General features: G+C 37.6%; 1 protein-coding gene across 1 annotated transcript in view; it reads left to right on the top strand.

Annotated features, from left to right (window-relative positions):
* IQGAP1 (IQ motif containing GTPase activating protein 1) overlaps positions 1-16,345 on the top strand; it is a 99,757-nt gene that overhangs the window by 36,608 nt on the left and 46,804 nt on the right. The window contains exons 4-9 of the mRNA XM_061179899.1: positions 359-436; positions 5,012-5,088; positions 11,245-11,312; positions 12,492-12,605; positions 13,172-13,350; positions 14,069-14,153. Coding sequence (XP_061035882.1) covers positions 359-436; positions 5,012-5,088; positions 11,245-11,312; positions 12,492-12,605; positions 13,172-13,350; positions 14,069-14,153 — 601 coding nt within the window. The remainder of the gene's footprint in view (positions 1-358; positions 437-5,011; positions 5,089-11,244; positions 11,313-12,491; positions 12,606-13,171; positions 13,351-14,068; positions 14,154-16,345) is intronic.

The following is a 16,345-nucleotide window of genomic DNA, read 5'->3' on the forward strand; positions in this document are numbered from 1 at the left end:
CATAAAGTAGGTGTTAAAGATGGGGAAACTCAGAATCAGTAGTGTGAAGTGACTTGCGCAGTGTCACCAATAGATAGCCAAGTCAGGAATTGAATCCAACATAATTGAATTCCAAAGACCATGTTCTGCTGAGCACACTGTACACAGGAAGATTCTCCAGATGGTTCTTAACTGAGAAGAGCTGAGATGTGGATTTGGCTTTTGGGGATTAGAATGTGTAATGATACAGACAGACCTTAAGTTTAAGGGGACCATGTAAAGTCTTACAGGGAAACTTTTATTGATACAAAGAGAGTATTTATTTAGTATTTGCTTCAATATTGCCAAACAGTGCCTAATGGTCTTTTATTTGTTCCAGGCAACTGGCCTCCACTTTAGACACACTGATAATGTGATTCAGTGGTTGAATGCCATGGACGAGATTGGATTGCCTAAGGTAATTTATGTGATATTCATAGTTCTGGCTTAATTCTGGCTGTTTGGCATAACAGTTCTCATTTTACCTGTAAAATTATTCTCAATTGATTCTTTGGTGATATATATATATATATATATATTTAGTATTAAAAATATATATATACATTATTTTAATACTAAAGGATCTCTTCAATTTGTTTTAGGAAATAGCTTTGTTCTTTTTCTTTTATATTTCTCATCCCTGCTTCACCTCACCCTAGAGAAATTCCCTATGATGTCATTTACTTTTACTACACCAAATTATAAACATTAAAATTCACATACCATGAGGGAATTCCCTGGTGGTCCAGTGGTTAGGACTCGGCACTTTCACTGCCAGGGCCTGGGTTCAATCCCTGGTTGGGGAACTAAGATCCTGCAAGCTGAGCAACGTGACCCCCCCCCAAAAAAACAAACAAATTCACATACCATGAAATTCACCATTTTAAAGTGTACACTTAAGTGGATTTTATTTATTCACATAGTTGCTGCATTCAAGTTTGACTTTAGGAAACATTTTAGAAATGTCATCTTCCAGCTTCAGAATAACAAATTTGTAGGTAATATGAAGGGTTTATTTTATATTTCAAATTGTAGAGGCAGTATAATGAGATTTACTTCTTTTATCTGGTTTTGGAGATGGCTGTAGGTTTGTTTTTTGTTTTTGTTTTTTTGACAGCTTTATTGAGGTGTAATTGATTACAGAAAAACCATACATATTTAATGTATACAATTTAATGAGTTTGGAATGATGGCTGTAGTTTTGATATGGGAGTTTCCATCCTTGAGTGTTTTTTTGCTCAAGAGTTTATTTAGTGCTGCTCTTAGTGAAATTGCCATCTCAAGTGTTGGGCTGCACCTTGCGGGCCTGCAAGCCTTGTAGTTGCCTTGAGACTGAGGGAAGAGCCCGGAGACAGCAACAGAGACATCACTGGTTTATTAGATAAGGGATCTCAGCTGTCCGAATCAAGGCTCTGGAGTGACACCCTACCGTGGACGGCAGACAGCAGGCAGAACACGGCAGCAGTCTTTGCTACTGGGGGTGGGGATGAGGGGGAGGAGGAGTTTACCAGTTATGGGGGAATTGACGTCAGTTTGGCTCATCAGTTAGTTACCAGGGAAGGCAGCAGAGGGGCATGTCCCTCATAGCCCCTTGGGCAGAGGTCTTCCCTTTGATAAACTATCATAGTGGAGCCATTCTGATCTAAAGATCACTAACATTTACTGATTAGGCTATATAATTAAGAGGGAATGTCAGCCACATGAGTAGGCTATAGGTGAAGCAGGACTGGTTGAGCAGGAGATGTACAGAGAGCAAGAGAATAGCCATCTTGGGTGGCCTGATCGTACATCTAGCTACCTAGTCCTACCTTGAATCTGTAGAGGCCCTGATACAGTGTCACTGTTAGAGGCATGGACAGCTTTTTTTCCCCCCTATCCTCTGACCTAAGAATTCTACTTCTAGGAATTTATCCCCACCCCTACCCCACTGGCTCAAAAAAAAAAAAGAAAGAAAAATTAGACAAGCACAAAAAATGTATATGTAAGGATTTTTCAGCATTGCATATGATAGAAAAAATTGATAGCAAACCACATATTCCTTCACTCAGGGTATTAATTGTGTTACAGCCAGTCAAATACTAGTGCTGCCGTTGAAAAGGATGATGTCAATCTATATATATATAACCGTGATGTGTTAAGTGAAAAAAAAAACAGGCTACGATTATAAGAGCTTGTGTTCTGGCTAAGATGAGATCACTATTTTTGTCTAAAAATAAAGTGGGTATTCTTGGGAAAAATCTGCAAGGAGAAATAGTTTTCATTTCTGTGTGATGGGGTAAAAGGGTGGTTTTTATTTTCTTTTTACGTTTCTGTGGAGTCTAAATTTCTGTAACCAAAGAAAGATTAAAAAGAAATGAGATGTGGAGTATCAGAAAGTGGCTGAAACCACTTGGAAATGAACACTTGGCATTTAGCAGAGTGCTCAGCTCACTGTTGCATACATACCTGTTGAACTGAGTAAATTCAGAGCTAAGTCTTTGCAGAAGACTAGCTTGTGTCCTCTTTTTTTCAGAGCAGAGTGCTGAAGTTCTCTTCCTTGCACTGGTACGTTTGAGAATTAAGCCCCACAAATGTCAGGAAAAGCAATACGTCAAGTTCTTACAGCTACTTGGCCTTTCTATGCACCTGTAACTTCCTGCTCCTGTTTTTTATATAGTATGCCCAATGGGCAATAACAATTTAACCTCTTTTGAATGGTACTAAGAACTTTGTTAATATTTGCTATTGCTAATAGTACTGTTACTACAAAATGCCTTTTTAATAATTTAATTTTATTACCTTTTTTGTTTACTAACAGTAGTGCATTGTCCTGGACCACAATCTCAACAAACTGTTGAGGCTGTCAGGAACAATAGGATTATTATGGCTATTACCCTTGAAATGTCTGCTCTATATGATTTAAGTCCAGAAGACTTCTGAGTAATGTAGACTAAAGATACTTAGCCAAAAAATGTGTTTTTGCTCATAATATAACGTGTGATCGATAATTGACAATAATAGTATTTATTGGGATATCTTCCCTAATCTCTTTATATGGTACATACAAATTATAGAGACTTAATATGATAATTTTTTGGTTTTTATGCATTTGACTCTTTATTATAATTGGTGCTCTTGGCCAACTCCTACATGAAACATTTTGTTGTTTTGATTTTTAAAATTGTTTTTAATCTGCCTAATAGTCCTCTGTTTTCTTCAATTATTCTGCCTTTTATATCCTAGTGGCGGGCATTCCTTAAGATGCAATTCTTACTTTAGCTACATTCTCTCATTCTCATGGTTTCAGTTGTTTTGAAGACTCTTTGCTATAAGATAAACACAGTTTCTTCAATTGGCTGCTGGACATTTCCCCTTGGATAGCTTTCTATCTCCTAGAGTTTCTCATATGTAAAACTAAACCTACCTTTTCCCCCAAGTGAACCTCCTCTCCTCTGCATAAATGGTACCATGTCATCATGTTCCTAGTCATCCAGTCTCAAAACCTTGGATTTACCTTGGACTTCTAAATGCAGTCATTCCCCAAGCCTTCCTCATTTATTTGCAATGTCTCTTTTATCTGTTGAAACAACCTTCCAGCCTGCTTTCTCAGCTTCGATCTCTTCACTATTCAGTGTATCCTGTGTCTTGTCTCCAGTTAGATCTTCCTGAGGCTGTTTTTGGCCTTGGCTCCAAAGCTAGGACTTCTCTAAAGCCTGAATATCAAGTTCAAACTTGTCTGACTTTCAAGGTCCTCATAATCTGCCTCTATCCTCCCTCCCAACCTTATTTTTTTTCTATTACTTTCTAAAATGTATTCTGTACTGTTTTTGGGAGGGTGACTGACTTTGACCATGATTTTCACCGTTCAGGAGAGGACATTTCAATCTTAGGAAATGAGCATGGAAAGTTTGAAAAATTATCAAAAAAGACCCCCATTTCTCTTGGGGGTGCACAGTTCTTCCTCATCGGGAGCAATAGGTATTGTGGGGGAAACAAGCATAAAAACAAGTAATTAAACACAATGTGTTAAGTGCTATAATAGAGTTAGATACAAAGTGCTGTAGTACTCTTCTCACTGCCTTTTATTGCTCATCCAAATTCCTCTAATCACTTCATAATTCAGTCTCACTTCTCTGATCCACTGTTACCCCTTTTTTCCTCTAAATTACAGATTGAGTTGTATGGTACCACATTACCATGAGAAAAGGTCTTGAAATTCAAGGCTATTCTCCATCTAAACCTACTCTGTTCCTGTCCTACCTCATTCGTTAATTCATCAAACATAGAGAGCTCCCTCCATGACCTTGACTCTGGGCTTAGCGTTGAAGATACAGCAGTGAACAACAAAGACCTAGTCCTTGCCTTCATGTGGCTTATAGTCTGTTGGAGGAGTCACACAGATAATTTCAACACACATAGTTGATTAATTGTGGTACATGCTACCAAGGAAAACTCCCCATCTCTCATTCCCATATACATCCTCTATTCTACCTACTTTATCTGTGTATCTTTCTACTTCCCCCAAGCATTATAACACATTTTAATATTTTGTAGTTTTTTTCAATGTCTAAATGTAGTGATTTTACACATACTGAAGCACTTAGTAAATGTTCATTGTTGAGCTATTATTACTCAATCTAGGCCTGCTAGATAGCAACTAGGAAGATTGCAAGCCTTCAGAGCCTCATACACTTGCCACTGATTTAAGCTGGACTGGAACTTGAGTTTTGTTTGCGCATGTCTGTGTCTGCAGTAAGTAAATCACTCTCACATACTTAGTAAAATTCAGTGGGTTGACCCAAATAAGTCTTTTCCAAGTAGTGCTTTTCACTGTGTATTGTAGCATTTTGTGCCTTATAATGAAATGTCTGTTCACCCTAATGAGGTTATTTGCCAAATGCTGACAATGTTTTCTAATTGTCCAAAGTTTTACTTGTATTATTCATGATTGGTGAATGATTAAATGAACTCTAGTGGATGGATGCCTTACTCTACTTCTTTTATTTCTCTTTAGATTTTTTATCCAGAAACTACAGACATCTATGATCGAAAGAACATGCCAAGATGTATCTACTGTATCCATGCACTTAGGTAATCAGATTTTCTTGGTAGAATAAGCAGTATATAGATACAGAGAATAGATTGGTAGTTGCCAGAGGCGGGGATTTGGGAGTAGGCGAAATGGGTGAAGGTGGTCAAAAGGTACAAACTTTCAGTTATGAAATAAATAAGTCCTGGGGATGTAATGTACAGCATGGTGACTACAGTTAATGATACTGTATTATGTATTTGAAAGTGGCTAAGAGAGTAGATCTTAAAAGTTCTCATCACAAGAAAAATAATTTGTAACTGTGTGTGGTGATGGAAGTTAACTGGATTTACTATGGTGATCATATCATTATGCTGTACACCTGAAACTAATATAATATGTCAGTCATATCTCAATTAAAAAAAAAAAGTTTAGGAGTCACATCTGAAATTGAGTGTGTAGCTTGTTGTCCAGGGTATAATGAAAAAGTTTTTGCATTTGCTTCAGAATTTTCAAATAGAATAGAGCACTATTATCTTAACAAAATGGTGAGAAACAGCTGTGTTTTTCTAGGGAGAAAGGATTTATTTATTCCTATAATAACAGAAAATTTTGCTCTAAAAACATAATATAATCTTTCATTATTGATCTAGTGTTTCAGTGAACTATGCATTTCTCTTGAGATGTAGTCCCTTTCTTTCAAATTAAAGTCTCTTAAGAATTATAAAAACTACATACATTTGAAAACTTATTGTTTCTCATTTTGTTTCAAGCTGATAAACTGATTTACTGAATACACTATGTCTTGATACTCTTTGGTAGTACAGTTAAATTTTGGCAACATCTTCAAATAATACCAGCAAATATCAAATGGTTGACTGATAATTTATTAAGTTATCTAGGACCTTGACAAGTCATTTGTTCATTAAATAATTTTTATGTCAATGCAAATATAATAAATAGGAACTGAAACAAGGTATAATTTTATTACAGCTTCGTAGTAAATTTGGAAGATGACTTAATTTCAGGTCCTCAGCTCTTAGAATGAACAAAGTACTAAATTGGAAGGAAGAGGTGATATGTCTGGATGGAGGATGGGATGGGAGAGGTGTAGGTGCTAGTAGAATAGTATTTCAGAGTGGTGCAAATTTACTTGATGGCCGTAGGCCTAAAGCAGAAGATGATAGAAGTAAGTATGAGAAGGGACATGAGGATGAGAATTTTTTGCTTGGTCTGCTCTTTTTATATAGCATCCTGTATGTGTACTTAATAAATGTTAATTATATGTATGAATGTATGTATAATATTGACCCACAAGAAACCTATTGTCTCCAGTTTCTGGATCAAATGTTTGCCAGATCCTTGGTATCACTGGAATCAGTGTGAAACCCATAAAAGAGAGAATATAACTGAGGACTAATAGATCTCTTGTGTGGACTAATGAATGCATTAACCTCCTTAGCGGGTTCCCTCGCTAGGCTCTCTCCCTTCCGATCCATCTGCCATGCTGCTGTCAGAGCTGTCTTTCCAAAACAGCCCTAATAGTATCAGATGCTTCATAAAATATTTTGATGCTTCCTTTCTAGCCTCACCTCCAGCCATTCTCTCCTGTGTACCTATGTTCTAGTATTTTCAACAAACAGGCTATGTACTCTCGTGCCTTTGGTTTTGCTGTTTCCTGTGCCTGAAATGCCTTTTTTTAAAATTAATTAATTAATTAATTTATTTATTTATTTTTGGCTGCTTTGGGTTTTTGTTGCTGTGCGCGGGCTTTCTCTAGTTGCGGCGAGCGGGGCTACTCTTCGTTGCGGTGCGCAGGCTTATCATTGCGGTGGCTTCTTGTTGCGGGGCACGGGCTCTAGGTGCGTGGGCTTCAGTAGTTGTGGCATGCGGGCTCTAGAGCGCAGGCTCAGTAGTTGTGGCACACGGGCTCAGCTGCTCCGCAGCATGTGGGATCTTTGTGGACCAGGGCTCGAACCCGTGTCCCCTGCATTGGCAGGCGGATTCTTAACCACTGCGCCACCAGGGAAACCCTGAAATGCCTTTTCTCCTTGGTTTAACGTATGCTCTTCTCCAGGTGCCACCTCAGAATGCTACCATTAATATGTTCTCTTACTTTTTCCCTCTCGGGCAGAATTAGCTACTTACCATCTTTGTGCTCCTTTAGTATTTTATGACATACCTCTTACTTCAAGCATAGTGCTTGTTACATTGTACTCTGGTTACTGTTTGTTCTTATAACTTGCTTTCTTGTGGATTCCTTAGGGACAAGAAGTATTTCCTTTGTTCTTTATCCATGTGTCTTTAGTATCAACACTTAGATGCCTAGCGTATAATCACAATAAATGTGTGTCAAAATTATACATTATAATAAATCTCCCTCTCCCTCCCCCAGCTCAAGGGGGTACTTTCTGTCCTACAAATGAAAAAGGAAATGGTACTTTGTCTTTATCAAAGGGCTCTTCATGTTTGTCTCTGCTTATCCAATCAAGTTTTAGCTCAGTTCCCACATTCTTGGTGAAGTTTCTCCAATGACCTGACCTCATTCCTTTTTCTAAACCTCTGGGTTTTTTTTGTTTTTTGTTTTGGTTTAGTTTTTGTGTGTGTGTATGTGTTTTGTTTTGTTGTTTGTTTGTTATGTATTGCTTCTTTCATATCTTTTCTCCCTATTACATTTATTAGCATCTTAGGGACAGAAGTCATGCCTTACTTTTTTTCCCCCTCCAAGGTACATAGCATAACATTGGACAAACAATGGTAAAATGAGAATTTTAAAAAATTGTTTAGGAATAGGTGATATATTGGAGAATTTTCAGAATGTAGCAATTTCAGATGCATATGTCTGAGCCAAAATCAGCTTAATTCTGAGTATTGTGATTGGCTTAGTGTTCTGTGAAGTCTGTCTATGTTGATAACCTTGTGAAGGCTGTACCTACAATGGATATCTGAACTTGGCAGGCACAGCAGCTAAGCTGGCAGAATTCCTCTCTGCTAGTTCTGTAGCCACTACTCTCTGCAATGTAACCTGAGTCCCAGGCCCTCAAATTCTCTGAAGAGAGATTGAAGAATTAACTGTGCCTTTCTAATGATGGAGTCAGAATGAGAAAGGGAGGAAGCCTGCTACTGTTTTCCATTTCTGTTCAATATGCAGTTCGTGCTTAGAAAGTATATACACAGCAGTGTGTTCTGATTGGTGATTTATGACTTCTTTCCTCCCTTACAGTGTTTTTCCTGAAGGGTATGTAGGAAGTGTTTGTAACTGCTTGAGCCTCTTCTTTACCTTTACACGACAGTGTTCAAGGCAGGTTCCTCACTTCACTTACCTGTATTGGGTGAGGCACTGTTTCCCTTTTGGATCAACAGTGATAGAGAAGCATTATCTCCTTGTTTTCTCCCTTCCTGCCATCTTATTTTTTTCTCCCTCAGTCTTGACTGACATTATTCCAGAGATAGTGACTGTACTTTAGTCAGACTAAATTACTCATGTAGATTACATTCCACTCTCAGATAAGACCCTAATTCTCCATTATTTCAAATATATTTGTATACTTCCTTTCCATTTCCTCTGATGCTTTATCTTTCTAAGAACTGATTTTGGGATTAAATTGGCCCATAATCCTTTATCCTAAATTCAAAAAAACGTGCTGAAAGATCTGAAAAATGAGTTTTGGTTTAGTTCAAACTCCTTTGTTGGCAAGATCTGATCAGTATTAATTGAGATTACTTAGAATGTTTATCTACTTAATATTATTCATATGTCTCTCTGCAGAAAAGTAATGTATTTGATTAGGGGTGCTTCCCCAAGGCTTGTTGGGGGTGTTTTATAATGCTGTTTACACTGTAAAACTTTTATAATATCTGAGAAATCCTAAGTTAATATTTGGCCCAAAGAATTTAGGTAAGGGACGTGGGCCTGTACTAGATTCTGTTTCCTAATCAACTGCTGTGTTTAAGAGCATTTATTGTTAATCTTTGAGATTAGCGTAGTGATTTCTTTCATAGGTTACTCTACAATCAGTAACAGTAATTGGAATCCAGATAGGCTAACACAACCTCCTTTTCCTCATTGCTGTAAAGTGTATCTTAGATAGGAAAAAAAGAAAAGAAAAAGAAATCTGAGCTCAATTACAGGCTGACTATTATAGGTACCTAACAGCTTATTTCTAAGCAGACATAGGAGACTAGGAACAAAGATTGAAAGCAATGTTTATTGTTAGGAGTTTTAAGTTTTAGCTGTGAGGTTAAATACTTTGGATGCTGGGTAAGAGGATCCAAGTGGCCATTATGATTCCATTTAAAACTCCAGCATATCCTTAAAATATTCCTAATAATTAAAATGAGATAAAAGAAAGATGCTGCCCATCTGCTTTCTGCTTACCACTCTCCTCTACTTTTTATAGCAGCTAGTGATATCATTGTAACACCTTTAATTTACTGTTGAAAGACATTAAAAGCTAACTCACTGTTCTTGGGGCTGTGAAAGTGACATGCCCAAGCTTTTGTTAAAGTGTGGCAACCACTTTCTTGTTTTAAAGTAGGAATAAAAGAGGAAGAAATTTCTGGAGAAAAATATTTTTACTAATTTAGAATGCAGATGGAACATTGTGTGGGGAAAGTATATAAGGTAAAACGTGTATAGAAAGTTATTAGCTGTTTGGCTTTGGAAACTTTATTGAATAGATGTAAAATCTTTGCAGAGAGGAACTTCATGTTTTTCCATCTTGAGCATTTTATTCTAAAGAAAAGCCCTTAATCATATACATATGATTTATATTTGCACTTATCTGAGAAAGTGATTAGTTATTGTGGATGTATATATTCGAATGTGTTTTTAGAACACTTGATTTTTTTTTTTTTTTAGATTATGCATTTGGGTTTATTATATGCAGTTTGGGTTCTGATCAGTCCTGTGAATGCAATATGCATGATACATATTTGTATTTGGATAATATTGAGGTTATAGATTATCTGCAAAAACTGTAGACTGCTCCATTGAGTTTCTGTGATTTATTTCTTAGATTTTTTTTTATTTCCTCCCTTATTGACAGGCTGTCAATGTCTTGCTCACGTTAATCCCTGTGGAGTGCCCTTCTGATTTCTTCTTCTTTTTCTTTTTTTTTTTAAAATAAATAAATAAATTATTTATTTATTTATTTATTTTTGGCTGTGTTGGGTCTTCGTCGCATCTTCGTTGCTGCACTCGGGCTTTCTCTAATTGCATTGAGCGGGGGCTACTCTTCATTGCAGTGCGCGGGCTTCTCATTGTGGTGGCTTCTCTTGTTGCGGAGCACGGGCTCTAGGTGTGTGGGTTTCAGTAGTTGTGGCACACGGGCTCAGTAGTTGTGCCTCACGGGCTCTAGAGCGCAGGCTTAGTAGTTGTGGCGCAAAGGCTTAGTTGCTCCATGGCATGTGGGATCTTCCCGGACCAGGGCTCGAACCCATGTCTCCTGCATTGGCAGGCGGATTCTTAACCACCGCACCACCAGGGAAGTCCCCCTTCTGATCTCTTCTAATTTATTGATTCTGACCTGCTAGAGTCTTAGAATCCAGTTAATCTAACTCATGTTTACAGACTTCCATCCATCTGTGAAATACTGATTAATATTTATTAATATATGCCAGGCTCTGGGTAGGCATTGGTAAATAAGACTTTCATTGTCCCTGCCTTCATGGAGCTTAGAGTGTAGGAGATTTTTATTTAAAGAGTAAAGATTTATAGTATATACTTTATTTAAAACTCTTAAAGTACCTGAATTAAACTTTTCCATCAGTAATATGAATTCAGCTTAAGTAAGATTTGCTGTCTGAATCATTTTTATGAGACTTTTCTAAAATGTCTTGTTACTTAAAACTTATTGATCACAGGAAGGTAAACAGTGAAGAGACTTCACTTATATCCATTATGTTAACATTTATATTAACATCTAATCACGCATTGGATTTGTGCTGGAGCTGGGACTTAAACTTGCATCCGCTGATTCCCAGTCCAGTGCTTTTTGCATTACATTATGTGACTTTTTAAGGACCTCCTTGTTATGTAAAACTAAAAAAAGGCTCTGAGGTAAAGTATTGTAACTGCAAAGTGGAATATGGTAGAGTACTGGGAGTCTCTGTGTTCAGAGTGTTTCTGTTCTTTATGCTGATTTTCCCCTTTGAACTTAGAGCACCAGGGAGGTTCAGCTGGGAGGCCTGACTCTTTTGCATATTATGTCTTCTAGTTTGTACCTGTTCAAACTAGGCCTGGCTCCTCAGATTCAAGACCTATATGGAAAGGTTGACTTCACAGGTAAGAAGTTACAAACTTGGCAGGAAGTGCTTGATTTATGTGGAAATAGCCTGGAGAGTCAACAGTGCAAATCTTAAAGACATACGGCTTTAAAAACACTGTGCCAACAGAGATTAAAAAAAAGCATGAGTAACCTGCTTCTCCTGCTTCTCCTCTTCTTCCACTAAACTTGGAATTTCAAGCTCTGTTCTCTCAGTTATGACATGGGTATGATTGATAATTCTCAGTTTTCTTATATGTAAATTAGAAAGAATATTAACATATAATATGTAAAAAAAATATAATATTAACATGTAACATTAAAGGTTCATGTACAGTGAAAAATCTTTATAACAGTCTTGCCCCTTCCCTTCCAGTGAGCACCAGTTGTAGCCAAAGGAAGGGGAGCGAGATGATACAAAGATGACAATTTACTAATTTTAAAACTTTAGCTTATTTGGGTGGGTGTTTGCTATAGTCAGATGCTTGAAGAGATGGGGGCTTGGGGAGAAAAAGAACAATGGTAATATTGGTTAGGGGTAAGATAGATTCAAATCTTTTGAACTGGTGATTATTTTGTAGGCCAGGGAGTTTTAAAAATTGGAAGTAAAACTTTTATCTATATTTTTCCTTCCAGGGAAGTTGTTCCCCAGACTTGGGGCAAGGGCCAAACCTTACATGTTGTTTTCTTTATCATTTAGCTTTCTGCCTTAGAAACGAAATTGTGTAATAGTAGCTAGTGATTTGGATTGTAAAGACAGATAACTGGCTTGTGATTCACTTCTTGTTCGAGCTGCCTTTAAAACTGCTCCATTCGTAAGTTCATTATAGGGAATGCCATGGCTTGTGATTCACTTCTTGTTCGAGCTGCCTTTAAAGCTGCTCCATTCATAGGTTCATTATAGGGAATGCCATAAGTAGCAGTTTGGGAGAACTATTTTCTATAGAGCCAGTCTCATGTTATAGTTATTTCTGATGCTCTTGATAATACTAATAATACTGTGTCTATTGAGTGCATGTTATGTACCGGGTATCATGTTAGGTGCTTTCCATATATTATCTTATTTAAATCCTTCTAACAACCCTGGGAGGTAGATGTCATTTTATCCAATACATTTTGTAGTTGAGGAATGTGTTTCCTTCTCTATGTTATGGAAAGGTGCTTAACTTGCTTGTTTGGGTCTTAATTTTTCCCTGTAGAAGAAGAAATCAACAACATGAAGATTGAACTGGAGAAGTATGGGATCCAGATGCCTGCCTTTAGCAAGATCGGGGGCATTCTGGCTAATGAACTGTCAGTGGATGAAGCCGCATGTAAGAAGAGAGAAATTTTGTGGGTTCAAATGGGGTTGTTGCTACTACTTTCAATGATTAATACTATAATGATGGACTTAGACATTAGGAATTTTGCTAGCAAGTTTAGGTCAGTAGATATAGATTTAAACACTGCTATACAGTTATCTATGCTATTGTTATTTGGAAATAAGTGAGTGATTTTGATTAAAATAGAAGCACTAGAAAGTGAATTCTACATTTCAGTGCCTTTTGGAGTTTCTTATTTTCTGATGGTGTTTACGTGATGATTAAGGTGAACATTTCCATAACAAATGCTCAAAGGCTCCTTTCAGAGTCTCTTATGAATATTTCCCTGTAAGATTTCAGATTCAGCATTCCAGACGTGGGTCACAGGCAGAGCTGTGGGTTTGTGCATCAGAGGAAAAAGACTGGGCTTAAAGATCTGGGGAGTCCTCTAACCCCTCCATCTATGAAAAGGAGCCTCTTTCTGTGATAGGGGGTTGCAGTGTTTGAATGTGTAATGTATATCCTTTACTTCGTATAACCTCAGTGTTCTATGTTTTGAATTTTTTTTTTTTTTTTAGTACATGCTGCCGTTATTGCCATTAATGAAGCTATTGACCATAGAATTCCAGCTGACACGTTTGCAGCTTTGAAAAATCCCAATGCCATGCTTGTGAACCTTGAAGAGCCCTTGGCTTCCACTTACCAGGATGTACTTTACCAGGCCAAGCAGGACAAAATGACAAATGCTAAAAACAGGGTAAAAATGGAACATTTGTTCTTTCTAACTGATTTATATTCTTTCACTGTTTGATATGACTCCATTTTAAAAATCAGTTTTATCGAGGTATTAATTTACATATAATAAAATTCAGCCGTTTAAAGTGTACAGTTTGATGGGTTTTGACAAATGTATATGGATGTGTAACCACCCCAAAAGTGCCCACATCTCCCCTTCGCAGTCAGTCTGTACCTCCTCACACTCCCCACCCCTGACCCCAGCAACTACCAGTCTGTTTTCGATCACTTTAGTTTATTTTTTTAGAATTCTATATAAATGAAATGGAGTTACCCAGTATGTAGTCTTTTGGTATTAGATTCTATTTTGACTTCTACTTCCTTCTTGAGTTTTGTGCAAACCAGTGACAGGCTCTGCGATCTAGTCCCTGGATGTACCTGTTCTGCTCAGGTCTGAGGCAAGGATGCAGACTCACAAGTGCGCAGAGCAGGGTTCACCAGTGCTTCCTTCTCTTGCTTGACTCTGGAAGAACCCCTGGGCTTGTTATTTACAAGTGGATCTGCTTTTTATGTGTTTAGTTACAGTTGTGTAGCGTTCTGCTTTGTTCTTTATTAAGGATTTTAAGCCACACCCTTACTTGCTCTTGGTTCTGTAATGGTGGGGGAGGAGCACAAATGTATTTCTGTGGTCTTCTTAGAGACCTGAGCTAATTTAGTTACACTTTCTTACTCATCTTCAGACAGAAAGCTCTGAGAGAGAAAGGGACGTTTATGAGGAGCTGCTCACGCAAGCTGAAATTCAAGGCAATATAAATAAAGTCAACAGTAAGTATGTCCCCACATCAGGCACCTAAAAGAATGTTACAGAATAATGTGGCTGTTGATCTCTTCTTGGACCTGTGGCATGGTTTAAGTTTGTTTATTTCAGACATTCATGGGTTTGCTTAGGAACTATTGCTGATTTACTGTCTTTTGTGTTCATACGTCTTCTCTTTGGGCTACCATTGTCCTCAGACAGGCCCCCACTCCTCCATCTACTCATCTATTGTAACTTACAGACTGGATTTTTTGGCTACAGTTTCACTCTTTCACCCTGTGTTAGACACTTAAATCTGAACAGAAGCATAGGCTTCTCATTGCGGTGGCTTCTCTTATTGCAGAGCACGGGCTCTAGGCACATGGGCTTCAGTAGTTGCAGCACACGGGCTTAGTAGTTGTGGCATGTGGGCCCTAGAGTGCACGGGCTTCAGTAGTTGTGGCATGCGGGCTCACTAGTTGTGGCTCGCAGGCTCTAGAGCGCAGGCTCAGTAGTTGTGGCGCACAGGCTTAGTTGCTCCGCAGCATGTGGGATCTTCCCAGACCAGGGATCGAACCCATATCCCCTGCATTGGCAGACGGATTCTTAATCACTGCGCCACCAGGGAAGTCCCTGTTTTCCTATACAGTTTTGGTTTTCTTTTAAAGAGTAATACAAGTTATCCAGAAATAAACAACAAACAAAAAATTAGACCCCATCACCTAGGATAACCACTCTTGATGTTTTTAACATATCCTTCAAAACATATATTTAAACAAAAATGAGATTGTACTGTTCATATTGATTTTTGTGTATGTTACACACTTTTGAAAAACTAATTTCTTGAAAGTGTCATTTTCATTTTGTTACTCTTCTTCAAAAGAACCTGCATTAGTTCCTTATTACTTGCCAGACAAAACACTGATCCCTAGCCTGGTGGAGTTCTTTATGTAGTATTTTATGCATATAACTCTCTATAGAAACTCATGTGCCTAATTGTCTCCCATATTCATTGTGTTTATTTCATGACTCATGAAAAATGGCTATGGAGTTGTTCAGAACTGGGATTTGATCTCTTGCCCTCGTATTAATAGCTGTGGGAATTGGGTACGTGTGGCATAGAATCATTATACGAATGATGAGATAATGTATGTAAATTGCCTGGTATTTAGTAAGCACTCAGTAAACAATATTATTATCACTTTTGTTAATCATGTAATCTCGCCACTGTAATGCCCTCATGCCTCATCTCTTACTTAATCCAAATTATACCCATCATTCAAGATTCAGCTCAGTTCTCACCTCAGTGCCCATCCTAACTCACAATATACTTGCCTTTCAAATCTCCTACAGCATTTATATGCTAAACCACACAATTTTATATTTAATTATGTATTGTCTTAACTGCTTGCTTTTTGTTTCTGACATCTTTATAAACTTAAAGTTTACTTCTGAGTTCTGCTTCTTTTCAAATCCTCAGAATTCCTAGCATAGCGTTAGTCTCACCAAAAGAACTAAAAAACCTTACTTGATTCAACCAGACTTGATCTTATCTTGATCAAGATAATAATAGTAGTAATAGTAATCAGTGTCCTCTTTGTTCCTTTGGAGATCCTAATTTCTCACTTGAACTAATACTCTGAATAACTGGAGAGAATTTATAAGATTTTACCAACTCCATATGATAGGGAGTTCTAAATCCTGACCAGGAGTCTTTGTATTCTGTTCCATTCTGGCTCATTTAGGATAATAGCTTTCTGAACAGAGTAATAGTTCCATTCACGTATGGGTGATTTGTTTTGCTGTATCTGTATGAATACTACTGAAGTCAGCAAGTATAAACCAGGATGTCCTTGTAGTTAGTTCTCTGTGTGAGAGGAAAGTCCTGCACATTTCCTGCTGCATACACTGCGTAAAATACTCTTTTATTTACTAAGGGATTTTTTCTCTACCATGTTGTCGGGGATTTTATAACCTTATAGCTCTACCTGGCTAATTATATTAGAGTCAGTTATAAACTCATAAGGAGAGAAACATATGTATATATTTTTAAAGTGTTCCATGCATATTGTTCTCATGTGGTCAGAGGAGCAAAATAGTAAAAATTCCCTCAAATAGTTTTCAGTATAGTGAGGAAGGTAAATAGTCAAATGAATTATTTCAGAGCAACTTGCTTAGAACAATACAATGAGTAATTTCAAGGCAACCAAAGGTGTGTGAA

This window comes from Eubalaena glacialis, chromosome 2 (genome assembly GCF_028564815.1).
Source record: "Eubalaena glacialis isolate mEubGla1 chromosome 2, mEubGla1.1.hap2.+ XY, whole genome shotgun sequence".
Taxonomy (NCBI): Eukaryota; Metazoa; Chordata; class Mammalia; order Artiodactyla; family Balaenidae; genus Eubalaena; species Eubalaena glacialis.